Below are 26,333 nucleotides of genomic sequence, written 5' to 3' on the forward strand. Positions count from 1 at the left end.
CTTTTTTTCTGTAAAGTTGTTTGGCTCGAGAGGCAATATAAAATAGTGGAAGGAGCTCCAGAGTGACAGGCAGAGGCCCTGGACTCAACTCTGGGGTGGGCTACCACTCCTAACCCTGACCAAGCCCCTTCCCTTCTGGGGACTTTTCTTCCCCAAGCTCCCTATCTACACAGGAACTCCAACACTGTCCAAGTCTAAATGCCTGAAGACAGGTAAAGTTAAGTGTTTAAAAAAGCCCTTCATGCGAGACCCCATTATTCTTCCTTATTCTGCGCGGGAAGGATGGCTACCGACGCTACCGCCCGGTCGCCGGGCAACCGTGGCTGGGGGCGGGGTCGCAGGGTGAGGGGCGGGTCGCATCGGAGCGGCCTGCGGAGATCCTGGGGACTCTAGGGACCCGGGCTCGGTGTGGTAGGAGCGGTTACCTTGCCCGCTTGGGTGGCGGCTGCCAGGCACGGGTGAATCCCGTCGTAGCGCCCTATGGCCACCATGCGGGGGCTGATTTTGTGGCGCAGTTTCAGGGTGAACACAGGCAGCAGCATGATGGCTCAGAAGAGGGCTCGCCGCCCGAGGCATGCGTAGCGGAGCCGGCCTCACCCGCCGCGGTGCGGGGCTCGGGGACCAGAGCAGCCCGTCTTCAGCTGCTTCAAACCTGGCGCGAAACAGTGCGGGATCCAGGAGGCCCCCAAACCGCCCGCTCTTTTCTGTGGCCGCTCAGGCCCGCCGAGCCTCTTCTGCGGCTGCGCAGGCTCCGCCCGGGTCCTTCTGCGCCTGCGTGGTCCGAGAGCCTGATCCTGAGGTTGGTTCGCTTTCTTTGGTGGAGTTGCGTGTTTTGTTGCTGTTAACTTGACCCAGTTCCATCCCACTGTACGAATGGGTCTGAGCCGTTGCACCCCCGGGGCTTCTCCTAGCACCACAACCAAGCTGCACCCCTGCAGGTTCCACACACTAGTACCGCACTCCCAAAGGGTCATTAATTCAAGAAAAGATGTCTTGGATGCCTGCTCTGCCTTTTGACTTAACTGTTAGTCGAGGCAAACCACAGTGGTTACCGGCACTAACTATACGATCCTTTCCGGATAATTTTAATCACGCTTTAGACTCTCATGTTTAAATAGTCTAGGGCCCCGCTTGTAAAATTCCCTATATATTTTTAAATGAAAACGTGCATAATTGAAACGTCACAAAACTTCTCATCGTTCATTCAAGCACACAGTGTGTCGGGCACTGTTCTAGACAAAAGAGGTACAGCAGTAAACATAGCGTTTACTACTCCACTGGTGCTCTCCTGGCACTAACATATTTGTCACCAGAGACCACCACTAAACAAGAAATACATGTGTTAGGTCATTTGGTAATAAGAACTATAAAGTTAAAGGAGGAAAGAGGGATAGAGGGTTGGAGGAAGTGGGGTACTAAATAGGGTGGCAGGGAAGAGACCTCACTGACAATTGACATTTAGGCAAGGACTTGAAGTGAGGCATTCAGCCTGGAAGAGTGTTTCAGCAGGTACAAAGGCCCTGAGAGCTCCCTCTGGCTGCCTTCTGGAGATAGACATTTAAAAGTGAGAGATGAGATTAATAAAAACCAAAGGAGGAGACTGAGAAGGAGCAGCCATTGAGGAAGGAGGACCAGGAGTATAGTGTTCCGTAAGCCAAGTGAAGAGAGGGAGAAGGAAAATAACAGTGTCAGATGCTGTAAGTAGGTCTTAAAAGATGAGTTCTAAAATGTTCTTGTTACTTGGGTTTTGTAATTACAGCTGTACAAATGAACATCTTTCTTAAAGCCTACCGGTGTGTCTGTGACTAGGTACAACCTCTTTTGGAGATCATGTCAAAGGACTAAATTTGAGATCCTTGATGGAATGTCAGACCTCAGACAATGGACCTCTGCACCTCCTCTGATAGGCCTTGCCTCTGAGTTCTCCCAGCCCCTTTCTGCCCTACCACTTCCCCTGTCACTTAGGGAAACATCACAGTTCCTAGGAGTTCCCCGTAGTGGGAATTGCCCTGGGCTTGTCCCCCTGCCCTCATCCATCAGAATTTACTTTGTTTTGTGAAGTATCCTTCCCCTCCACCCCCAGACCCTACTTCCATGAAGTTGTCATCAGACTGAATCCACTCCACTCTGCTAATAGCTGATCTCATCTTGATAGGCCACCTTTCCCACAAACAGCTTGAAAGGCATGAATCTCTACTAGAGATCACTTCAGGCCATCGGTTTCAGACAGACATTTATCGAGGGTCTCCATATGCCCGGCAGTGTCGGAGGACCTATGAAAACAGCAGTGAACAAGAAAGATGTAATTGTGCCCCTGTGGAGTTTACAACCTAGAGGACGTAGGGAGCAACAAACATTACCCATGAGAGCAAGTAAGATCATTTTGTCTGGTCATAAGGCTGAGGTGCTGGATAGGCCTCAGGGAAAGCCTCTCAGGAGAAACCTGAACTAGGATCTTTATGACAAGAAAGCAGCAGCCATTAGAAAGTGTGGGGGAAGGGCTTCCCACACAGAGGCAACAATAGGGGGAAAGGCCCAGGTTGGGCATGTTCGAAGATCAGGAAGAAGACAACGTGGCTGGAACCTAGTGAGTGAGAAAGAGGTCACATCACCTAGGGCTGTGAGCCATACCGAGGAGCTTAGCAGGTGGACAAGTCCATGTCTAACTGGATTGCCCTGTGAGGCTGGCCTTGGTCTCCACCTACCCAGCGAAGCCTCACTCACTTTACGTACTGCCTTGGTGGCCTGGACCTTTATGGTTTCTCTTCCTAACAGGACGTTGCAATCAGCAGCAGCAGCAGCATCACTGACATTTATTGAGCATCTTCTACATGCCATCATTTCTAAGACTTCATGTGGATCATCCCACTCAATCCTATAATAACCTTAAGAGGCAGGTACTATTTTACCCTATTTTACAGATGACAAAACTTTTCCTTTGTCTCCTCCTCCCTTCATGACTCTTCAGTGGCTCCCCATTTTCTACCAAAGAGAGCTCAAGCTCTTTGACAGCTTATGGAAATCAAATTCTGACCACCTTTGGCCTCTGCAAGCCTCCTCTTTTGCCACCTCTTGCCTCGAACTCGATCCCGTCTCTGCTGCTGTCTCTAGCTTCCCTACCTTTTCTCGCATTTACCCTCTGCCTGGGCTGTCCTTTCCCTCGTTTCATAACTCCCTCCCATCTTTGGGGACAGGCTGGACATCACAACTCCAGACAGTCATATCTGCTACCACATTTAGGAGGGGCCTGGGAAATCACATCATTTGCCATATGGGGAGTATCTGGGAGCATTTGAGTCTTTGGATCACAATCCTAATTAGGGAGTATTTATTGGGAGTATTTGCCATATTGGGAATATTTGAGTCTTTGGATCACAATCCTAACTAGACTCAGCAAGGATCCCCAGAAGGGTAGATAATCCCCATCCTTTTTGCTTCTTTGCCACTGGACAGAGCAGAGGACTTGGAGGCTCTTTTCCAAGGAGGAAGGAACAACAGCTAGGAGAGGCTGGCCCAGAGAGGCCTCTCCCCCTACCAGCAGTCCCAGAGTGTTCCCTACCTCCAATGATTCCCCACCCCAGGAATCACTGGCTTTTCAGGGAAGACTCCTGTTATCTTCACATCAGTGAGACCTGGGGCTCTGCTGGTGGGCTCTAGGTTGGCAGCCCTACATAGTGCATGAGCCCACAAGTCTCAAAGTATGAAGAACTGGGTTCAAATTCCTCCTCCACCAGTCACGCACTGAGACTCGGGTCCATCAATGAATCCTAACGTACACACTTATTGAGTGCCTTCTCTGTGCCAAGCATTTGACACACACACTTATTCGCTTAATGCCCACAGCCAGCTTCGGAGGCAGATTCTGTCGTCATCCCCATTTTATAAGAATGGAAACTGAGTCACAGGGGGTTAATAACCCAAGCCCAAGGTCACACAGCTGGTAAGTGGCAGAACAAGGATAGCAAATGCAGGTGGTCTGGCTCCAGGGCTTGAACTACTAACCACTGCACGTACTGTTCCCGCAGTGAACTCCCTGAACTCCAGCATCCTCTTCTAGAAAAGAGAAATATCCATAGTCCTACTTCTGGGGAGTGTTGTGATAATTATACAAATTAATAGAAGTAAAACAATGACTGGCACTTAATAAAGGCTCCCATAAATGGTTCTTATCGCATTACGGGCTTATTACCTCTCGGTGGGAAAGCTGCCTTTGGCTTGTTAGGATCGCTACTGTAATAAATTTGGTGTCTTTTTTTTCTTTCTTTCTTTCTTTTTTTTTTAGCAAGTAGCATTGTTCCTGGTTCCTTCTTATCCCTGGGGTGGGAAAAACCCACCTAGCTAGACAGAAGGGTATGGTGGAAACTAGGTGAGATCCATCTTGGGATGCCCACTTCCCAGGGGCCTTGGGCCACACCTGCCACCTGCCTGCCCCCCACCCACGTCCTCACCTCACTATGTGAAGCATTCCCACTAGAGGGTGTGCAGGTGTAAAGAACAGAGGTTTGTGAGCCTTAGGACTCTGGATTACAGGCCTGGAGAGAGGCCAGCTGAGAGGGACCCTTGGGACAGAAGGCCTCCCATTGTCAGTCACAGGATTGACTTCTGGACAGTGGACTGGGGCAGGGGGCCAGCTGGAGGTGGACTTTTTTTTTTTTTTTTTTTGAGAGGGGTTTGCAGAGAGAGAGAGAGAGAGAGAGAGAGAGAGAGAGAGAGAATCTTAAGCAGGCTCCATGCCCAGCACAAACCCCGACTCGGGACTCGATCTCACTACTGTGAGATCATGACCTGAGTGGAAATCAAGAGCCAGACACTTAACCAGCTGAGCCACCCAGGCACCCCTGGAGGAGGACTTTGGACTTTTCTTTTGTGCACTGTGATGTCTGCTGTTTTCACAGCAAGTTTGTACTTTTGTAATAAACACACACAGTTTAAAATAGTGTGCTAGGGGCGCCTGGGTGGCTCAGTCGGTTAAGCATCCGACTTCAGCTCCAGTCATGATCTTAGCAGTTCATGAGTTCGAGCCCCGCGTCGGGCTCTGTGCTGACAGCTCAGAGCCTGGGCCTGCTTCAGATTCTGTGTCTCCCTCTCTCTCTCTCTCTTTACCTTCCCTGCTCACTCTCTCTCTCTCTCTCTCTTAAAAAAAAAAAAAAAAAAGGATAATATAGTGTGCGAGTGGAGGATGTCTGTGAATTTCAGAGATCCAGATCCACAGCCCCTCCCCACCCTTACTGCCCCAGAACCCGCCTATAAAGGACCCCAGTCTGAAATTTCCCTAAACTTAAGGGCAGTGGCCGTTAGGATCTCTTCTCAGAGCACAGAGGGGCAGGAGGAGAGCAGGGCAGCACAGGGCCAGGCTCTGTGAGAACGCTTTACGAGCAGCCCTCCCAGATGTCCCCTCCTTCAACCCTTCATCACCTGACTCCCATCACCTGACTGCAGTGGGTCTGCTGCGGGCCATGGGGGTGAGGCTGTCCATCTGGGTCTCCGGTTAGCCCATGTCACACATGTGAGAAGTGAGGAAATGAAGAATCAGATTGCAAGCCATTTACTTAGCAGCATGTCACATATTAAAAACAACAACAACAGGGGCGCCTGGGTGGCGCAGTCGGTTAAGCGTCCGACTTCAGCCAGGTCACGATCTCGCGGTCCGTGAGTTCGAGCCCTGCGTCAGGCTCTGGGCTGATGGCTCGGAGCCTGGAGCCTGTTTCCGATTCTGTGTCTCCCTCTCTCTCTGCCCCCCTGTCTCTGTCCCAAAAAAAAAAAAAAAAAAAAAAAACAACAACAGAAATTGCTCCTTCTGGTCAGTAGACAGGAGAAAAGGTACCATCACTACTACTAATGATAGAAGCTAACATCTGTTGAGCACTCACTACGTAGCAGACTGCTAAATTACTCACTCATATTACGATCTCACTTAATCCTCCAGCAGTGCTGTGAGATAGGTAATATTATCCCCATTTTTCAGATGCAGAAACTAATTTCAACTCCAGTTTGCTTCTACCCCGCCCCCCACCGCCCATGCATGTCATCGAACTGGTAGAAAACCCGGCAGATGCCATCTCAACTGAATGACCACGATGAGTAATATGGTAAGTCACGTTATCCTGCACGGGGCTTCACCTCTGTGGTATTTTCCCCTCAAACCCGTAAGCCCTGTCTAATCAGGAGAAAACAACAGATAAGCCCAAAATGAGAGACAGTCTACAAAATACCTGACCAGTACTCCTCAAAACTGCCAAGATTGTGAAAAGCAAGGACAAACTAAGAAACTGTCACAGAGTGGACCAGGTTCAGGGCACACGGTTAGGAAATGCAATCCTGGCTTGGATCTTGGAGGAGAAAAAGGACGTTAGTGAGAAAACTGGAGAAGTCTGACTAGAATTTATAGTTTGGTTAGTAACATTGTACCCATGTTAATTTTGTGTTTTTGACAGTTGTACCGTGGTTATATAAGATGGTAACATTAGGGAGACTGGATGAAGAGTCTGCAGGAAGTCTGGCATAGTGCTGGAGATTGGGATGGTCCTGGAAAGGAGGATTGACTCTAAAGGGCACAAGGGAATTTTTTAGAGTGATAGGAATGTTATATATTTTGATTGTGGTGGTGGTTACATAGACATACACATCTGTCAAAACTCATCAAACTGTACATTTAAAATAATTTTATTGCATGTAAATTATACCTCGAGGAAGTAGGGTTTTTTTAATTTTTAAAATCTAAACTTTAATTTTAAATTTAAAAAAAATCAAATCCATTTTTAAGTCACTGCCATACATTAAAGCCTTCGATGGCTTCCCATGACACATAAAACCCCAAATCCTAACTTGGCCTACAGAGCTCTGGTGTCTGTGAACCACCCCACCACACCAAGTGTGGCCTCACCTCAGGACATTTGCACTTACAGCCCCCTCCACCTGGAGTGCTCTGCCCCCAGATCTTGTCAAGCCTGGCTCCCAGGTGTCAATAAAATCTCAGCTCAATGGACCCCTCCTCAGAGAGGCCTACCCGGAGCTCCTGGGGCGCTCTCTCTCTCTCTCTCTCTCTCTCTCTCATTACCCTGCTTTGTCATCCCCATCCCTATAGCATTGGCCTACATAACTTCTTCCCACTGAAAAAATTCAAAATAGATTGTTTGGTTTTGCACCAAGAAGCACTGAGAAGCGGTGCCTCCTTCTTTTTCTCGTTTTTACACCATGACACTCACAAAGACCATGACTGAGATGTTGGGCATGCATGATTCTGAATACGATTCTGGGTGGGCCTGAGACTCTCGAAGAGAAGGGAAGCCATGAGGAAATGATTCCCATTTCCACACATGAGGACCAGGACATATGAGGACTTCATAACACAATAAAGCAATGCTCTGCCTCACATCCTTAGTTATCTAAAGACCGATTCAATAAGTTGCATTTAGAGACTCTTTAGGGAAATAAAGAAGAGATTTGGTCTAGCAGGATTCAAATGCAGTCGGTAAGCCCAGCACCCAAGGAGCAGAGGAACAGCTCCTGGCCCAGCCCACCCCGCCTGGGCACAGATCAAAGCTGATAGCTGGAGTCTGTTCCAGTTTCCAAGGAGTGTGCTCTTTATAGCCCCCTGGAGCCATACCTGGGTGTGGGCAGCATCAGACGCTGGCTGAAGCTTGACTCAGCTTCTGTAATTACCTATTTTGGTGGGAAGCCAACGGCTGGGGCACCTGCTCTAGAAGCTGGAGTTTTTCTATGTTGGTACGAATCCCTAGAGCTGACAGCACAGTGTAGCCTTGCAAATCTGAGCACCTTATCTTCAGGTGCCAGAGCCGGCTAAAGAAATTCCAAGTCCCAATTCTACAGTCATGGCATTTCCCAGTCGGAAAGGGCAGAGAGATCACCAGCCCCAGCTTCTGACCATCCAGCCCCTATTTGAATACTTCCCATGACTGAGATGCTCACAGCTCACATGGAGGCCATTACTTTTAAACACGATTCTCAGAAATCTCTCACTGACATTATGTGCATAAATATTTTTATATGTTATACATATATATCTTTTATATAAACTTACATAAATAGTCTCTTACTCATTATATTAGACCGACCTACGTATCAGTCTCTCTGTAGAAACAGACAGATTGACTACATGACCTTGGGGGTATTTGAAGATGTATCATCTTCCTTCCGTGGCTTCTTTATGTCAAACACTCCCAGGTGGACCCTTCAAGGGTTCCTTGGGGTGTGTGTGTTGGGGATGGGCATGGAATTCCTAGTTCCCATACCCACCAGGGCACACTTTACCATGACTCCTTGCTTGAGGAGACTGCAGACATAATATATTTTGAGCCCTACCCGCTCCCCACCCCCCCACCACACACACACACAGAAGTCCTTTCCCTCACTTGTGGAATTGTCCAGCAGGGACACCAGGAAACAAAGATCAGGGCTATTGTCTTGAAAAATAGACAAAAGCAAACTGGCCAAGGTACAAAGCCTTGACGGGACACAGAGTCATGCTCAGCCAGGACTGTGAGAAACTTAACCAAGAGACTATTAATAGAGGTGTGGGCAGGACTTAGGAAACCAACACGGGATAAGGAGGCAGCCACGACTACCTGTCATGGGCTGAATTGTGTCCCCTGACCACCACCAAAAAAAAAAAAAAAAAAAAAAAAGGTATGTTGGAGACCTAACCCTCAGGACCTCATAATGTGACCTTATTTGGAGAGGGTCTTTGCAGAGATAATCAAGTTAAAAGAGGTGGTTATAGTATCATAATCCGTATGACTGGTGTCCTTATAAAAGGGGGAAATTTGGATACAGACACACACACACAGAGAAAGCCATGTAAAGAGATGAAGGCAGAGATCAGGGTGATGCTTCTATAAGCCAAGGAGTACCGAAGATGGCCAGCACACTCCCAGAAGCCAGGGGAACCCCTCTCATGGCCCTCAGAAGGAACCAGTCCTACAGAGAGAGACCTTGGTGTCAGACTTCTAGCCTCCAGAACTGTAAGAGAATAAATCTGCTATTTAAGCCACCAGTCTATGGTGCATTGCTATGGCAACGCTGGGAAACTAACACACCACCCCTAACCTTCCCCAGAGAAGAGAGCTGTGTCCCAGGAGCACCTGGCTGGAGCTGCATTCACAGAGGTGGCAGAGCCAGGAGGAAGCTGAGCAATGAAGAGCCTCACCACTCTCTCCTCCTACCCTCCAGCCCCCTGCGTGGCCTAAGCCAGTGGAAGCCCACAGGCAAGGGAGGTGGGAGAAAGTGCCTGGAGGGGCTCACTGTCCACACCTCTTACACCTATCTGGGTATCCCCTCTGCAGATACAGCAGGAAGGGAAGTCAGGAGAGCCTGATCCAACACTTTCATCTGACCTCCTCCTTCCCCAGGAGGGAGTGTGACAATGCAGCCATTATAATGCAGAATCGACAGTCCAATTGGATGATGTGGATTCTCAGTGCGCACGTGCCTGCTGAATACAAGGCTGCTGCCTGTGACATCATTGCTGTCTTGTGCTTCCACTCGTGCACCCCAACCTCTTTAGAACAATGGCTTCTTGAAAGATTTTGTTATTGAATAGGTAATACTTTGATATCGTATCCAATTAAAAGATACAAAAGCACAAACACGAGGATGTGGAGAAATCGGAACCTTCGTGCGCTGTCGGTGGGACTGCAAAACGGGGTGCAGCCGCTGTGGAAAGCCGTATGATGATTCCTCAAAAAATTAAAAGGAGAACCACAATATGCTCCAGAAATTCCACTTCTGGGGATTATACCCAAAGGAGCTGAAAACAGGCACTCAAACAGCTACCTGTACGCCAGTGTTCAGACAGCATTATTCACAACAGCCAAACAGTCCCAGTAGCTACCAGTAGACGAATGGATAAATCGGCAAAATTCCTATCGTGGAATAGTATTCAGCCATAAAAAGTACCGCATCCATGCTTCCACATGGAGGAGACTCGAAGGTATTAAGCCAAGTGAAATGAGGCAGACACAAAAGGACAACTATTGTATGATTCCATTCACATGGGATACACGAATAGGCAAATATATCGAGACAGAGGTTCCAGGGGGAGGGGGCGGAGGAGGCGGAGTGGGGACTTATTGTTTAACAGGATGAGGAAAAAGTCCTGGACACAGATGGTGGTGACAGTTGACCCCGTGAATGTGCCTAATGCCACCGAATTGGATATTTTAAAATGGTTAAAAAGGTAACATTTAAGTTATGTGTATTTTGTCACAGTACAAAAGAGTGTATTTTTAAAGAGGACGCAACGAAAAGGAAGTCCCCCTCCCGCCCCAGTCCTTGCCATGCAACCCCCTCCTTGGAGACCCTCCTAAGACCAGTTTCTGACTCTCCTTCTGAAGACTGGAGTTACACAGGTAGGTGCTCTCCTCCTGAACCCTTCTCCCTAGCTTCTGTTCACTCCATAAAGGGTGGCATACTAGACACATGGCTTTATATTTTGCTTTTTGCACTTAACAATATGCTTTGGGGAACATCCTTGTTCTTCTGTGTCTCCCTCTCTCTCTGCCCCTCCCCCCCCCACGCCGTCTCGCCCTCTCTCTCAAAAATAAATATTTTTTAAATTTTTTAAAAATTAAAACATAAGGGGCGCCTGGATGGCTCAGTCGGTTAAGCATCCAGCTTCGGCTCAGGTCGTGATCTCACGGTCTGTGAGTTCGAGCCCCGCGTCAGGCTCTGTGCTGACAGCTCAGAGCCTGGAGCCTGCTTCGGATTTGGTGTCTCCCTCTCTCTCTGCCCCTCCCCCGCCCATGCTCTGTCTCTCTGTCTCTCAAAAATAAATAAACATTTAAAAAATTAAAAAGAATGGTAGAATTTCAGAAACCCGCCAAGTGTGTGTATTCGTGAGGACAGGGTGGGGATACGATCTCGTCAGTTTGGCTTCACAAACGTTTATGGAGGCCACACCAGGAGAAAGGTCCCTTGCTAGATGCTGGTATAATAATAGCCGACAGCTATAAAGCTCTTACCATGTGGCGGCTACTGTTCTTTGCACATTAACTTACTTAATCCTCAGAACAACCTTATGATGTAGGTGCTATTATTAATTAGTCCCGTTTTACAGGTCAGTACTGCCGGGCATGAAGAGGTAAGTAACTCGCCTAAGATCCCATAGCTAATTAGTGATGGAACTGGGGCTGCACCCAGAGTGGGGCTCTAGGGCCCTTGCTCTTGTACAGTCCTGATGCTGCCTCTCGGGCATGCAAACATTTACAGAATTTCATGCCAGCCCCGGGCTTCCTACTGAGAGAGGTATAATGATGCCTTAGACATAAGCCCCATGCTCAATGAGTTCACGGCTGCAGCAGGGGCAGAATTACCCTAATACAAGGCCAAGAACTGATCAGTGTTAAAAGAGGAACAAATCGAATGCTCTGGATGGTGGAGGAAAGATGACGAGAAATATCTTGTAGAGGACGGGACATCTGAGAGTAAAGAGAACCAACAGTAATGGACCAGCCATCCCACACAGTCCACTTCCTATGTTGAGTCCTCCTGATGACCCTATCACCGACCCCATTTCACAGACCCAAAAAACTGAGGGTCCCAGAGATGCATTAAAGTGGTGAAGCCAGGAATCCTCTCCCAGGATCAGCTATAACTCAGAGCCAGCAGCCTCTCTGCGGTGAGGTGCCAACAAGGTGTTCCCAAGGCCGGTGACATCAGCCCTCCTGTGTTGGGAACGTGTGGGATCTTTAGTCAGCCTAATGTGAATTGTGGCCAATTAACAAGCCAAAAGCACTTTGAAGATGACACAGTGCATGTAAAGGGCCCGTTCCCACAGATGGCAGTCAGTGAGGCAGGACAGGGCGGTTTGGGGTGAGGATTATGGGGGGACAATGTCTCAGCAAGGCAGAAATTCCTGGGGCAGAGGAGCCAAGAGGGAGGAGGTTGAACTCATCAGCCAGGCTGGGCTCCAGGAGAAACCTCACTGTTTCTAGAAGGATCAAAAGGAGTCTCTTAAGAGGTCCTGGGAAGCTGCAGGCCTCTGGCCACCCTCCTAAAACAATGATGTGAATGGGGGCATCCCGCATGCTGCTCAATCGATGGTCACCACACACTGGCCTCTCTCGCCAGATGCTTATATAAAGTATCAGCAGAAGGAGACACAAAAACCAGGGAACAGTTGTTGCCTCAGAGAGAACTGCAGGGCTGGCTCAGGGGAGGGAGACAGACTTTTCACCGCACACCCTTGTGCTTCCTTTGAATTTTGAACCATCCAACTGTATTATCTCTTCAAAAAGAAATAAAGCTGAAATTTTTAAATAAAGATGATCAGAGCATATCGCTGGGGAAGGAGAAAGGTTACAGAGTAGCTTGTTGGATGTAATTTAATTTCTATGTTCTAAAACCCTACATGTGACACCAATAAGGGAACACACTGACATCACAGACCTCCTAACGGGATGCACTGAGGACCTGGGATCACTTCCGTGGTGTTGCTGCCCAAACTGCCAAACCTGAATCTACTCCTAAGGACGTGTCAGGCAAACCTTGAGTGGCCCGGCCTGTACCCCTCCAAAATGTTAAGGTCATGAAAGAAAAAGAGGCAGAGGACCTATTTTAGACGGAAGGAGAATAGAAACCCATGGCGACTAAATGTAACTGTGTGGTCCTGGATCGGATCCTGGAGCAGAAGAAAAAATTGCAGTCAACGATGTTGGTGAGACAATTGGCAAAATTTAAGTTAAGATGTGCAGACTAGATAATGGTACTGTGTCAACATTAAATTTCCAGATTTTGTTGATTATAATATGGCTGTATAAATTAATATCTTTGTTTTCCAGAAATACATAATGAAATATTTAGCAGTAAAGGCTCAACTTACTCTCAAATGGTTAATACACATATATATTAATACGTATATATGTATTATATATACATATACATTAACATGTATATATATGTATATACATTAATATGTATATATATATATATATGTACATAGAAAGAGAGAGAATGATAAATGTGGCAAAATGCACATCTGGGTAAAAGATATATGAGAGTTCTTTATACTAATCTTGTAAGTTTTCCTTAACTGTGAAATTAATTCAAAAACAATAGAAAGATATAAGCCGAAATCTTATCAGTGCTTATTAGTGTGGCGGGATTGCCATTGAGTATTGTTTCTTTTTGCCCATCTATACTTCCCTCGTTTTCTTCTTTCCTTCCTCCCTCCCTCTCCCTCTTCTCTCCCTCCGTCCCTCTGCCCTTCCCTCTGTCCCCCTGCTCCCTTTCTTCCTTCCTTCCGTCCCTCCCTCCCTCCTTCCCTCCTTCCCTCCTTCCTTCCTTTCCTTTTGAAAAAGTGATATGGTAAAAGTAATTCAGCCTAGTTCTTTTCGTTGTTGTTGTTTAAGTAATCTCTACACCTAACGTGGGGCTCAAACTTACAACCCTGGGATCAAGAGGCCATGTATGTTCTACCAACAGAGCCAGCCAGACTCCCCTTTGGTAAAAGCAATTCAAATGCTATAAATGCTTATTCCAGCATAAGTCTGCCTCCTCAGCTCCCCAGCACCCCTCGCAGAGGTAACCACCACCATTACATGTTTCTTGCGTCTCCTTGCAGCTGTATTCTGTCCGTACGCGAACGTGGACTGTCTAGGTAGCCTCTCCTTGCTTTCTCCCCACAAATGGTGGCATCTCGTGTCTTGATGTGCACACCATTCTGTACCTTGCCTTTCCTCAGATAACACTATGTATCTTCATGATCCCTCTATATGAAGACATATTTTTAAGGGCTGCCTAGAATTTCATTGCACTGCTGTGTCATGATTCTTTGAACCAATCCCCATTGTCATGGACAGTTTAGTCCTTTTCCAATCTTTTATAAGCAAAATTACAATGAATTGCACCCACTTCTTTGTGCACAATGTGTAAATAAATACATAGAGAGGATAATCTCCTACAAGTGGAGGTGCTTCCTGGAAGCACATATGCTTTCACATTTTGAAATTTTTTTTTTTAACGTTTTTATTTATGTTTGAGACAGAGAGAAACAGAGCATGAATGGGTGAGGGGCAGAGAGAGAGGGAGACACAGAATCTGAAACAGGCTCGGGGCTCCGAGCTGTCAGCACAGAGCCTGATGCGGGGCTCGAACTTACAGACTGCGAGATCATGACCTGAGCCGAAGTCGGCCGCCCAACCGACTGAGCCACCCAGGCGTCCCTGCATTTTGGATGCTGTCGTGGTTGGCCCGCAGGATGCGCACATCTGGTTCTCCACTGCCTCCGCACACCGCACGCTTCACATTTTTGGATCTCTGCCAATCAGATAGATTTTTTTTTTTAAATGATATCTGGTTGTAGTTCCAATTTGCATTTCTATTATAACAAGCATAGATGGTATCTTATCATTTTCTCTAAATGCCATTTGTATTATTCTGTCATCCCTCCCTGCAAGTATATGAATGATTTAAATTTTCTACCACAGACCTAACCCTCCCACAGAGATACCCATGGCATTAATCCCAGGCTGAGCCCTCTTTGGACCCCTCTGGGGACTGAAAAGAAGAGGATCTGTATCTCCTGGTGCATCTAGACCACAGCCATCCCAGGGACTCCAGTCTCCTTTTGTGTTTACTAGCTGTAAACCAAGGGCGATAATTTACCATGGGAGCTGGGAACGTGACTCAGCTCAGGGTTGGGCAGCCCCGGGCTCTCTGACCAGCCAGCCCCTGGTGCCTGGCCCATGAAGGCCTGATCTCAGAGTTTGCAGCGTGCCCCCTGCCCATCCTCAAAGAACAGAACTTCTTAGTCCCTCTGAGTTTCTGTTTTCTCCCCCAGTCTTTGAAAAGCTGTGGTGGGAACAGAACACTTCATTCAAAGGAAGTCCTGAAAGGCTCTTTTGTGGTGCATCCGGTCCAGGAACCAGCTCAGTGTTCTCTGAAGGAAAAAAGACTTGAACAAAAGCTGGCATCCTAGGAACCCTGGAGGTCAGGCCCTCGTTAATTAGCCACTGGCGTCCCTGCCTCATTAGTATTCAAACACAGGCAGAACACAGCTTCTGCCCCTCTAAGCTTTCCCTTGAACCTCCTCCATGCAGAGATTGATGTTAGAGGTGGGATTTTTTTTTTTTTTCCCTCCATCACTTGCAAGATATCCACAGATAGGGGCTTTTTCTACCTCAGGACCTGGCTGAGGGGGAACATGGCCAGGTTGTCAGTCATTATCTTGATCACGCCCTTCTTGTAGACAGAGCCCCAGCTTTGGAAGCAAATGGACTGATGTTCAGATTACCCACTCTACCCCTTTCTGGCTGGATGACCTTAGCAGATGACCTCTCGGGGCTAGTGTTCTCCCTACAATTATGGATTTACAATAGTACCTATTGTTCAAGGAAGGTGCTGGTGTCTTGGGACACAAAAAATGTGCAGAAAGGGGATTTGGAGATCACAGAAGAACAATGAGAAGGGATTCGTTTGCCAGGCTTTTTCTTAGAGGAGATCAACCCAAGGAAATAACCACTGAGTTCTAAAAAAAAAAAAAAAAAAAAATCCTAATACTTCCTCTTGAGTTGAAATTCAGAAACTTCTTATTATGCTATTACCTTCAAGGTAAACAATTAAAAAGTAAAAGAAATAAAAAAGTAAATCCTCGCCCTCGCTGCTAAGGCCCCATGTGAGCAGGCCTCTGTCCACCTCCTTGTCTCCAATCTACCACTCAACCTTGGACTGTGGGGTGTCGGCGGGGGCAGGGGCACGAGGGCAGGCCATCCCGAGATGGGCCACGTTGGCATGAAGATTATTTCGAGCTGAAGGCAATCAAGACCCTATGGGCTCAACAGAAACTTTTGCCCCTCCTTCAACTACCCAGAAAAATCTAAACTGGGGGTGTTTTCCAGAACAAGGGTTACTACCAGAGATAAATTTTATCTGAGCCACCTATCTGTATGGCAGGGGCAACATCTAATTACTGAACATCTGCTTTTCTTCTTATCGCCCTTTGAAGCGCACTCCTTTGCCCTGAAGTCCCAGGCCCCTACCCACATCTCTTCAGTTCAGGATGACAAACGTACCTCATTTTGCCTGACCGTTTTGGGAATTCCCATGTGTGTATGGATTCCCCATCTGTACGTCATTAAATTTAATTTCCTCCTATTCATCTGTCCCAAGTCGATTTGATTCTTAGTCCAGCTACAAGGACTCTTGAGGGGACAGGAGTTCTTGCTCCCCGACAGCTCCAAGACCGTGCCAGTGAGCATCTCTCAGTGTGTGAATGCTCAGGGTTCCCTTATCCCTCCCCCAGCCCCTGATGGTGGAAGCCCTTTCGACCTAGACTTTCTCCCACCCTCTCCTCTCCACTCTGGCTGACTCCTGCTCAACATTCAGGTTTCAGCTGAAACATTCACTTATTTAGGATGTGCAGGGGCCCGAACCCCTGAATGGGTTATTTGCTCCTACGACCCTCTCTCTGCAGGTTCTGTCTGTAGTTTCGGACACCCGTTTTCCTTGCTGGCTGCTAGAGCCACCAGGATGCATTCCTAGAGCTGGCACTGTGACTCACTGTGACTGGCACCTGGAAGGGGCTTGTGGAATATTTTGGCAAGGAAGAAGAGGGGAACATATTGGGGAAGGAAAAGATAGGTTGGAAGGGAGACGTGGATGTACCGACGGGCTTTCTGGAGTCCCACAGCAAAGGGCAGCCACCTACTCGCTTCCCGCCTGGGTAAAGCCCCCTGGAGATGAGGAGAGGTTGGGACACACACGTCTATGGCACTTGAAGGAACAAGCCCTTTGAAATCCCCTTCTGAACTTTGCTGGGTACTTCCTCTTAGAAGCTTCAAAGTGGTTTTCAAACCCTAATTACCCCACACACTATGGCCCCAGGCAGCCGCCACACTGGGCCTCGATGTTCCTGTTTGCAAGTTAGGAAACTGAGCCCCAAAGTTAAGTCCTTGCCCGGGGCCCCAAGAGGAAATCAGCCTGAAAGGTTGTTCCCGTTCTCAGGAAACTACCCAATAGAGGAAGAGCTGGAAGCTGAGGGTACTTTGGGCCTCAGTTTACCTATATGGGTGAGGGGACCCTCACTGCTCTACAATTCTTTAATTCTCTACTGTGCATTTACCCAGCTCAGGAGTTATAATGAGGCAGCCCAGGCAGGCCACATGCGGCCCTCAAACATGTGTTGTGATTGTCTTAGGGTTTTGTTTTTTTTTAACAGAAGATTTTTATAGCAAAATTGAAATTTGAGGATTCTCTTGAAACATCAAAAGGTCTGGAAACGCTGGACCCACAGATTCCATCTCCACTAGGTCTAAGGCTAGCTGGAGCTGGGCAGCAGCTACCTCCTTTGCACAGGGCACATGTTCGCCAATTTGCCACAGACCCCAGTGCCCCCTCTTGTCTCCGACCTGGCTTCCTTCACTCATTCATGAAACCCGCCGAGCCCTCTTGGCAATTGAATCAAAGCTCTTGTACTGCCTCTTCCACCTTAGTTACTACCTCTGGCTGCACTGGCCTTCTCTGGGTTTCTTGTAAAAGCCAAACTCTTTCCAGCCACAGGACCCTTACATATGCTGTTCTGTCTGCCTGGAACACTCTTCCCCCACAACTCTCAGTTGAAGGGTGGCTTCCTCTATCTGAATTGGGTTCCCCTTAATGTATCTATAGCTATCTCCCAGGCCGCATCACAACTTGTATTTATTCATGAGTGTGCTTACTTGCTTGTCTTCTGTCTCCCCTATTAAAATACAAACTCCTGGAGGGCAACAAAAACTCAGTGTTATTGACTGCTGCCTCTGCAGCATGCAGCCCAGAGCCAGACAAACCTTGGGAACTTGGTAAATGTTTCCGGCGCGAACGTGTGAATGAATGCATGAATGGGACCCTGGCAGGCCCAGTGGATGTCCATCCAATGATAAGTAGCCAGTCATCCTGCCAGGGGCAGGCACATGTGCTCCCTTTTCCAGAAGCCCTGGGATAAAAAGTGAGCGAGAACACTTCAGGGGGGTTTTAAAAGTATTTATACCTGGATACATGTGTCAGGCAAGGACGGATGACTAAAGCAACCAAAGAAGACGCCAAAATGACAGTACAAAGTGAGGCTTCTTCCAGATGCAGAAAAGGAGGCTTGGCTTCAATTAAATCAGCAAGTCCCAAAGTGGATGCAGAGAGGGGGGATGATGGACACCAATCTCAACAATCACGAAAAGGAGAGCCTCCCTTGAAGTTCAAGAGTTTAAGGCAAAGACAAGCCACCTCCCTCATCCTACTTTATGCAAAGGACCTTATGATGTCTTCTACCCAAGACACAGGATGAGTCAAGAATAAAAACAGGTTTAAGGAAGCATCCGATTGCTAGGGGACAGGTCAGAGGCTGGGTTGGAGGCCCATTTACAACCATGTGGTCAGTGTTTGGTGATGTCGAATGAATAAATGACAGCACGAATTTTGCAGATATCCAATATTATAAGATGCCATATTGCATGCCTCTCCCCCAGGTGCCCAGCAGATCCTGGCCAGAGCAAGAGTGCTGGGCAAAACAGATTCAAACGGTCATTCATTTGGTGTATCTGGTATCTCCAAGGTGTACCTAACTCGTGTTAAAAAGGTTAACCTTCCAGGCTGGGAGTCAGCCACTGAAAGGGGGTCAGCCACAGGGAAATTTACAGGGTGAGAATGGTGAGGCTGAATAGGTTTGGCATCTCACATCGGATGAATGGAGGGGTTCTCCAGAGGTGGGGGGGTAAAGGGATGAGGTGGCGTGAGCAGGTATCACCAGCTTCTGGTCAAGAATCCGTTCCCAGCATCTCAGATCCCAAGAGGGAACAGCTCCTCATCGTTGGCCATCCCCCAGCTTCTCCCGGCCTCCTGCAGCATCTCTCCCCTCCATATCCCAGGAAAACAAGAGAGATTGGCCAGAGGACAAACGTGGCACTTGAGGGTGGCTGGGGGCTGGAGAAGCGGAAAAAGGCAGGAGATTTTTGCTCATCACAAAAACAAACAAACAAAAAAACCCTAAAGAAAAAAAAACCCATAAAACTTTACTAACAATGCTCCCCAAAAGGGAATAGACTACTGCCTAAGGTAATGAGCTTCCTGTCACTGGAAGAGTACAGGTGAGACCCTGGAAGCCATTTTCATGACTCTTGTAGATGGGATTCCAGCCAGCATCAAGTACTGCTAATGTTCTTACCTTGGTGGCTGTGGGTGGGAGAGTTCTCAGACCCCCTGATATTGTAGGCAACATGTTTTCTGTATCTTTTGTTTTTCTTATGGAAAGTGTTGATAAGTTTCTTTAGTTTCTCAAAAGGGTTTATGACTCAAAAAAGATTAAAAATTATTCAGAGGAACTGATGAGGTCACCATTGCCCCAGCCATTTCTGATTCTGCACATCAGAATCATCTGAGGAGTTAAAAAAAATATGGGGTGCCTGGGTGGCTCAGTCGGTTAAGCGTCCGACTTCGGCTCAGGTCATGATCTCACGGTGTGTGCGTTTGAGCCCCACGTTGGGGTCTGTGCTGACGGTGCAGAGCTTGGAGCTGATTTGGATTCTGTGTCTCCCTCTCTCTCTGCCCCGCTCCCACTCACTCTCTTTCTCTCTCAAAATTAAATAAACATTAAAAAAATTTTACAAAAAATATGAGACCCTCCCCAGCTCCCACTCCGAGCTTACGGAACCAGAATCCCCCAAAATTTGTGTTTTTGAAGAGCTCTTACTGGATGATTCTGATGCCCTCAACCAAGGACTGGTCTGAAGTCTCTAAAAAATAGTAACCGAAGGCCTCCGTGAATTTTAAGTGATTTTTCACCCCGAAAGTTTTAGAATTCCAAGACAGAGGTCACAAAACAGGGCCCCGTGGGCTTCTCTGGCCTATGGGGGTGTTTTAAAATAATAAACAACTTTGGCCAATGTTTAAAAATTGGAATAGTTCTGGGTGCGTGGATGGCTCAGTCAGTTAACTGCACAACTCTTGATTTCGACTCAGGTCATGATCTCACAGCTTGTGAGTTCGAGCCCCAAGTCGGGCTCTGCACTAATTGTACAGACTTTGCTTGGGATTCTCTGTCTCCCTCTCTCTCGGCCCCTCCCCCACCTCTCACTCGCTCCCTCTCTCTCTCAAAATAAATATTTACAAAAATAAAAAAATTGGAATAGTTCACACACAATTCAAATTTTCAACTTCTATAAAATGCAATAAATTTCTCCTATAAAATCTCCTATAAGAGAGCTAACAAAATTTGACCCTAATTTGCAAATCCCAATATTTGACTGAAACTTATTGTGTTTGCCACAGTCCCCACCACTCCCTATGGCATACAATCAGCTTACTTTGCTCTTAGGAGTTAACTGCCTAGCCCCTGCAGGCACTTAAGTTTGAGACCCCTATTTGGAGCTTCCCCAAAAATTCACCAGCCTAAGAGATTGTTGACTCCAACGTATTTCCCAAATTGAGAAGAAGGCTGTCTGCTCCTGGCTGAGCTGGGAACTGAGGGGCCACAGGTCTCCACTTTCCCCAGCCCTCTGCCTCCCACCCAGCTGACATCTAGGAGTTGTCCTTCAACTCTGTCCAGCACCAGGCCAAGGACTTCAAAGCCACACTAGATCCAAATTGAGTTGACACTAATCCTCTTTGGCCTCGGCCTGTTTTCTTCTGCCAGGCAGAAACTTCCCGCCTCTGCTCGCTTCCTTTTAAAATTAACAAGCGTTGCAGGCAAGCATCAAAGGCAGGGTTGTGTCTTTAATATTCCAGGCAGGCCCAGGCTGTGATCACAGCCCCTCCCCCCATCTTCTTCTCTTCCCAACTGAATTGGGGAAAATGGTTCGGCTGAGAGTGCCAGAATCAGAACATTGGCCATCCTTGTCTGTTTGCTATTTGCACCAAGGAAAATTCCAAGGCCAGCAGAACATCTTCACAGCAATTTTCTTCAAAGTGCCCTGCAAAAACTGGGCAATTATTTGTAAGAGGCAGCCTTAGAAGGGTATGTTATTATCCCCATTTTACTGGCAGGGAAACAGAGGTCAAATGGCCTGCCCCAGCCAGAGAGAAAGAGAGAGTGAGATGGATGGAATCAAAGCATAAATCAATGTTCATCTGAGACTCACACAGACCTGTGTCTGGTCCAGGAATTCTAGCACACCCAGGCTTTCATACCCGGCTGAGTTGTCGTGACCACCCCTCCTGGTTCTCATGCTCGGCTTCCCAGACCTGAGCTGTGTGAAGACAGTAGGTCAGTAACCCCACAGGCACTGACTGAGGGGGTAACAAGTTCTGTCATCAGCCCTCTACCACGCAGGAAATGACTGTGGAGACTAATGATCCTCCTTCCATACAACCCTTCAACTCTTGTCTTTGTTTTTTTTCTCTGTAACATTAATTGGGGATGATCTGATTATTTTCGGAGGACCATGCATTTATCCTGAAGTAATCCACAAGTTAAATAACTAGGGCACCATAGTTCCAAGTTATTAGTGGAACCCTGGCAGGTGGGAAGGGGCTGTAGGGTCAGAGGATTGGTCCATCTAGCTGAGGGACCTGTTCAAACAGAAGTCCACGGACACCACCCCCGCTGAGATTTTGGCGTTGGAGGTCTGGCAAGCCCACTGTTGGCAGAGCTCGTCGCAGGGGCTACAGGTCCTGAGCTGCTATATTCCCTCCCACATCTTTGGAGGAAAAGCCTGGCCAAAAAGTGCCTGCAGACAATGAACAATTTTCTCAAAAAAGTGACTTTGATCCCAACGCTTTTATTTTTTAAAAACTTTTAACATTTATTTATTTTTGAGAGACAGAGTGTGACCAGGGGAGGAGCAGAGAGAGAGGAAGACACAGAAACTGAAGCAGGCTCCAGGCTCTGAGCTGTCAGCACAGAGCCCAACGCAGGACTCGAACCCACAAACCATGAGATCATGACCTGGGCCGAAGTCGGATGCTTTACTGACTGGGCCACTCAGGCGTCCTAATCCCAAAGCTTTTAAATACAAACTGCCTTTCTGGGACTTCAGCTGAGGGGACTGCCCCTCTAGAAATCATAGAGTCAAGCACCTTCCCAACAGCTCTCTCTTTACCAGCACCCAGAACAGAACTGGGAGGGGCCTGAGCAGTTATCTAGCTATGGACACCTCCTCAGTGTTTCGGGGGGAACTGAGGCCCTGGCAGAGAAGTGAATTAGTGAGTGAGTGACACCAGTGAGTGAATTAAGAAGACTTGGTTGCCCTGGAGAGAGAAGATACGAGAGAAAAAGTAAGATGTGTGCACAGAGGGGAATGAGACAAGAGGAGGAGAGAGGAGGAGGAGGAGGAGGAGGAGGAGGAGAAGGAGGAGGAAGAGGAAGAGGTGGAGGAGGAAGGACACAAAAGGGAAGGAATGGAGAGCAAGAGAAGAGAGGGAGGGGGGGACAGACACCCTTGTTTATTTCAAGGGTGCTTGTGACCAAGCACATGGTTCTGTGATGCCCGCCAATGATCTCTCTGGGAATCTCAGCTCCCCAATTACACCATAAAACCTTCTTTGTACCCCTAAGTGAGGCATGTGGCACCGTGTGGGGCCCTAAGCAGTTGCTTCATCTGAGCGTGTGGTTCTGCGAATGGCCACACTTGATAGTCACATGGGAGTTACAAAGGCCAGGAGGTTTTATTCCTCGATGCATCACCTCACCCAGCTGATCCGCACCATGGGTGGGATGATAGGCAAGGCCCTTCCCCTCTCGGAGCCTCAGGCTCCCTATCTGTAAATGGGTTTGGGATTGAGAGAGGGTTTAGACCACATTATTGCCCTTATAGCCCTGGCATTCTAGAATTACATTCATTCCAGGAGTTCTGCTTCTGTCCTTCTTCAGGTATTCCTGAGAGGTGTTAGAGGGCAAATCCAGAACTCCTTACTATAAATAAATTTCAACTGGAAGGAAGAGTTTTTCAACAAAGGGTATAAAGCACAGAAGCCTAGGATGAGTTTTGCCAACTTGACCAATCCCCCGTGGCCTGAGCAACTGCTGGCAGAGAACATGAAGACTTCGGACACAGCTCCAGGCTGTCCCTCCACTCCCCACTGACCCTGAGTGGCCTTCCTGGGGACGTACCAGGGTGTTCATCTTCCTCATCCCCCAAGATCACTTTGAGTCCTCTGAACAGGGAAATTATTAAAAACCAGTAAGGTGCGGGGCGCCTGGGTGGCTTAGTTGGTTGAGCGTCCAACTTCGGCTCAGGTCATGATCTCACAGTCCGTGAGTTTGAGCCCCGTGTCGGGCTCTGTGCTGACAGCTCAGAGCCTGGAGCCTGCTTCGGATTCTGCATCTCCCTCTCTCTCTGCCCCTCCCCACTTGTGCTCTGTTGCTCTGTCTCTCAAAAATAAATAAATGTAAAAAAAAAATTTTTTTTTTAAATCAGTAATGTGGAAAGACAGAGACAGGCCGTGTGACTATGAAAGTGATACAAACTGGTCCCAAAGTTGGATTGGTTAGTGCGATGCCCACTGAGCAATCGTAGAACGCAGCGCGTTAGCAAGAACACTGGACCACAGAGTAGACCCAAGCAGCCAAAAATCTTTTTTTTTTTTTTATTTTTTTTTTTATTTTTTTATTTTTTATTTTTTAATATATGAAATTTACTGTCAAATTGGTTTCCATACAACACCCAGTGCTCATCCCAAAAGGTGCCCTCCTCAATACCCATCACCCACCCTGCCCTCCCTCCCACCCCCCATCAACCCTCAGTTTGTTCTCAGTTTTTAACAGTCTCTTATGCTTTGGCTCTCTCCCACTCTAACCTCTTTTTTTTTTTTTTTTTTCCCTTCCCCTCCCCCATGGGTTTCTGTTACGTTTCTCAGGATCCACATAAGAGTGAAATCATATGGTATCTGTCTTTCTCTGTATGGCTTATTTCACTTAGCATCACACTCTCCAGTTCCATCCACGTTGCTACAAAAGGCCATATTTCATTTTTTCTCATTGCCACGTAGTATTCCATTGTGTATATAAACCACAATTTCTTTATCCACTCATCAGTTGATGGACATTTAGGCTCTTTCCATAATTTAGCAGCCAAAAATCTTAACAATGGTACACTCAGCCTCAGTACTAATGAGGGGAATGTAAACCAGTAACCAAGAAAATGCCATTTTGTATCTGCCAGACTGATGAAACTTAAGTCTGACAATATCAAGTGTTAACAAGGACGTGGGCAAATGGTCCCTTGAGGACACTGATCACACGGGAGTATGAACTTTTGGTAAGCAATGTGGGACTATCTAGTAAAGTAGAGTCAGCCTGTGACCTTCCGCTCAGCAAGTCTGTTCCCAGAGAAACTCTGGGACATGTCACACAAGGAACCATGTATATGTGGCAATCCATTACAGCAGCGTTCGCAATAACGATAAAGGGGAAACATCTAAATGCTCGCCAATAAGAAAAAGGATAGAACTGTGAGATCGTCTTATAATAAATAGAATGCTATATGGCAGTTAAAATCATAAATTTCAAAATGCTAAGCCAAAAAAGCAAAAAAAAAAAAAAGTTGTAAAAGGCTACATGGAGAATGATGCCATTTTATATGAGGTTTACAAACTTGTAAAACAAGACCATATAATTTTTTATAGATACATATATATGTAGTAAAAGTAGAAAAACATGCGTGGGCATGGTCGACACTTTGAGAAATCAGTTCCTGGGTTTGGTGGTGGGGTAGGCAGGAGATAAGGGACGTTTACATGAAGGGTTTCCACTCTGCTTTGCTCCTTTAGGTCATTGAAATGAATAATAGGACTTAATGTTAATATTTGGTCATGCTGGAAGTTTCTACATTTAATTTTCTATTCTCTGTTTTTGAGATCGTTCAGAATAAAAATAATAACTCAAAAAAGAGAGAGAGCAAAAAACAAGGAAGAGCATTGGCCCAGAGATCCAACTGAGAAATCTCCAAGTGCCGCTGTTCCCTTGGGCAAGTCCACTAACCTTGAAGGTGAAGCTGGTGTTCAATGGTTTTCCTATGGGTTCTAGCTGCCATACCACCCCCACCCCAGATAAAATCATTACGTGAGAGGAGGTGGGTGGGATGCACAAGACAAAACAGATTTTAAAAAGAGTGGCTGCCCCATTTAAATAGAAGAGAGGAGGGGTGAGGCCTGACATCCCCTCTGCAGCAGCCCCTGCAATACACCTCCCTGAATCCCCGGGGGTGTGAGCCTGAGCGGCGTGAAAACCCCAACACTCCGTGAGGAACCCAGAGTCTACCTAGACTGGGAGAAATGAAGGGCCAAGACCAGGCAGCTAGGGCACAAAATTTAAGGAGCTACTCACTCTCGGGGTCATTCAAGCACCACCCTGCACTTGCGTGCCTTTCCCTTTTTCTGACGGCTATTGAAATATGTATTGCCCGTGCTGGAAAGCAAGCTCCTGATGACCAGTCCGTGTGTCTGGCTCACTTACCTCATCCAGAGTGTTAACCTGAAGCCTAGTACACAGCAGGGCCTGAATGTTTGCTGAAGGATTGATGGAAGGAAGGGAGGAGGGAAGGGAGGAAGGGAGGGTGGGAGGAAGAAAGGGAGGAAGGGAGAGACGGAGGGAGGGAGGAGGGAAGGAGGGAAGGAGGGAAGGGGGGAGAAAGGAAGGAAAGGAAAGTAGGAAGAAAAAGGACTTAGGAAGGACAAATGGACAGATGTGAGCCTCTCGTCCCATCCCCAAAGCCCTAATCTGGGCTGCCAGCCAACCTGGGCCAGCCACTTTGCTCCTGGGGGCAATGAGTGTGGGTAATTGTTGGCTTTGACCTTACTCATCCTTCCTCTAGGGCCGTGTGCAAAGCGGAGGGTTTCACTTGCCCAGTGGGTACTGAATTACAGCCCTGGAGCTGGAGTCCTGTGTAATTAACTAGCAGCCACAAGCCCTGGAGAGTCTGTGAAGTCTGCCGAGCACACAGATGATTGGGCATCGAGCAAGATGGCTCCTAATTAGCCTTGGCCTGATTTTTACAATCCACAGAGCTGAGACCCACCTCCTGGGAGGCTGGTTACGCACCGGTTGTGGGTTCTTTACCTGGGCTCCGTGAATGGAAGGGGGGGCCTGGAAAACAAAATTCTGTGTGTATACATTTTGGTTGGAGTGAAGAGGCTTTCTTGGAGCTATCCTGAGACAGAACAGCCCCAGACTCCTTGGCATGTATAGCTTTCTCAGTGTCTCTCTCTCTCTCTCTCTCTCTCTCTCTCTCACACACACACACACACACACATATGCATTGTTACCTTAGCTTAGCTGGTGGAACAAATGTCTAGAGACATATATTTAAAGGAAACGTGAAGAACCTTACACTTTATTAAAATCTACAGAAGCTCTTCCTGATGATAAGATCTTCAGAACTCGGATCACAGAGAGGGAAGCATCTCGTTAGCCCAGC

General features: G+C 47.4%; 1 protein-coding gene and 1 long non-coding RNA gene across 5 annotated transcripts in view; one reads left to right on the forward strand and one right to left on the reverse strand.

The window, feature by feature from the left end:
• Positions 1-2,243, reverse strand: part of BBS2 (Bardet-Biedl syndrome 2) — a 35,067-nt gene extending 32,824 nt beyond the window's left edge. For 2 of the 3 annotated variants that reach the window (XM_058709489.1, XM_058709488.1), the window contains exon 1: positions 426-708. In XM_058709489.1, the coding sequence (XP_058565472.1) occupies positions 426-542 (117 nt within the window). In that variant the 5' untranslated portion in view covers positions 543-708. Of the gene's footprint in view, positions 1-425; positions 709-2,160 lie in introns of those variants that run through there. The other variant, XM_058709490.1, reaches the window with a different exon arrangement.
• On the forward strand, positions 689-25,952 carry LOC131500351 (uncharacterized). 2 transcript variants are annotated; one of them, XR_009256254.1, is made up of 4 exons: positions 689-799; positions 5,966-6,089; positions 24,784-24,905; positions 25,731-25,952. It is a non-coding gene; the product is annotated as an uncharacterized LOC131500351 (long non-coding RNA). The 2 variants fall into 2 exon arrangements; XR_009256255.1 differs by lacking the exons at positions 24,784-24,905; positions 25,731-25,952 and adding an exon at positions 9,076-9,723.
• The last annotated feature ends 381 nt before the right edge of the window (positions 25,953-26,333 follow it).

This window comes from Neofelis nebulosa, chromosome 17 (assembly GCF_028018385.1).
Source record: "Neofelis nebulosa isolate mNeoNeb1 chromosome 17, mNeoNeb1.pri, whole genome shotgun sequence".
Classification (NCBI taxonomy): Eukaryota; Metazoa; Chordata; class Mammalia; order Carnivora; family Felidae; genus Neofelis; species Neofelis nebulosa.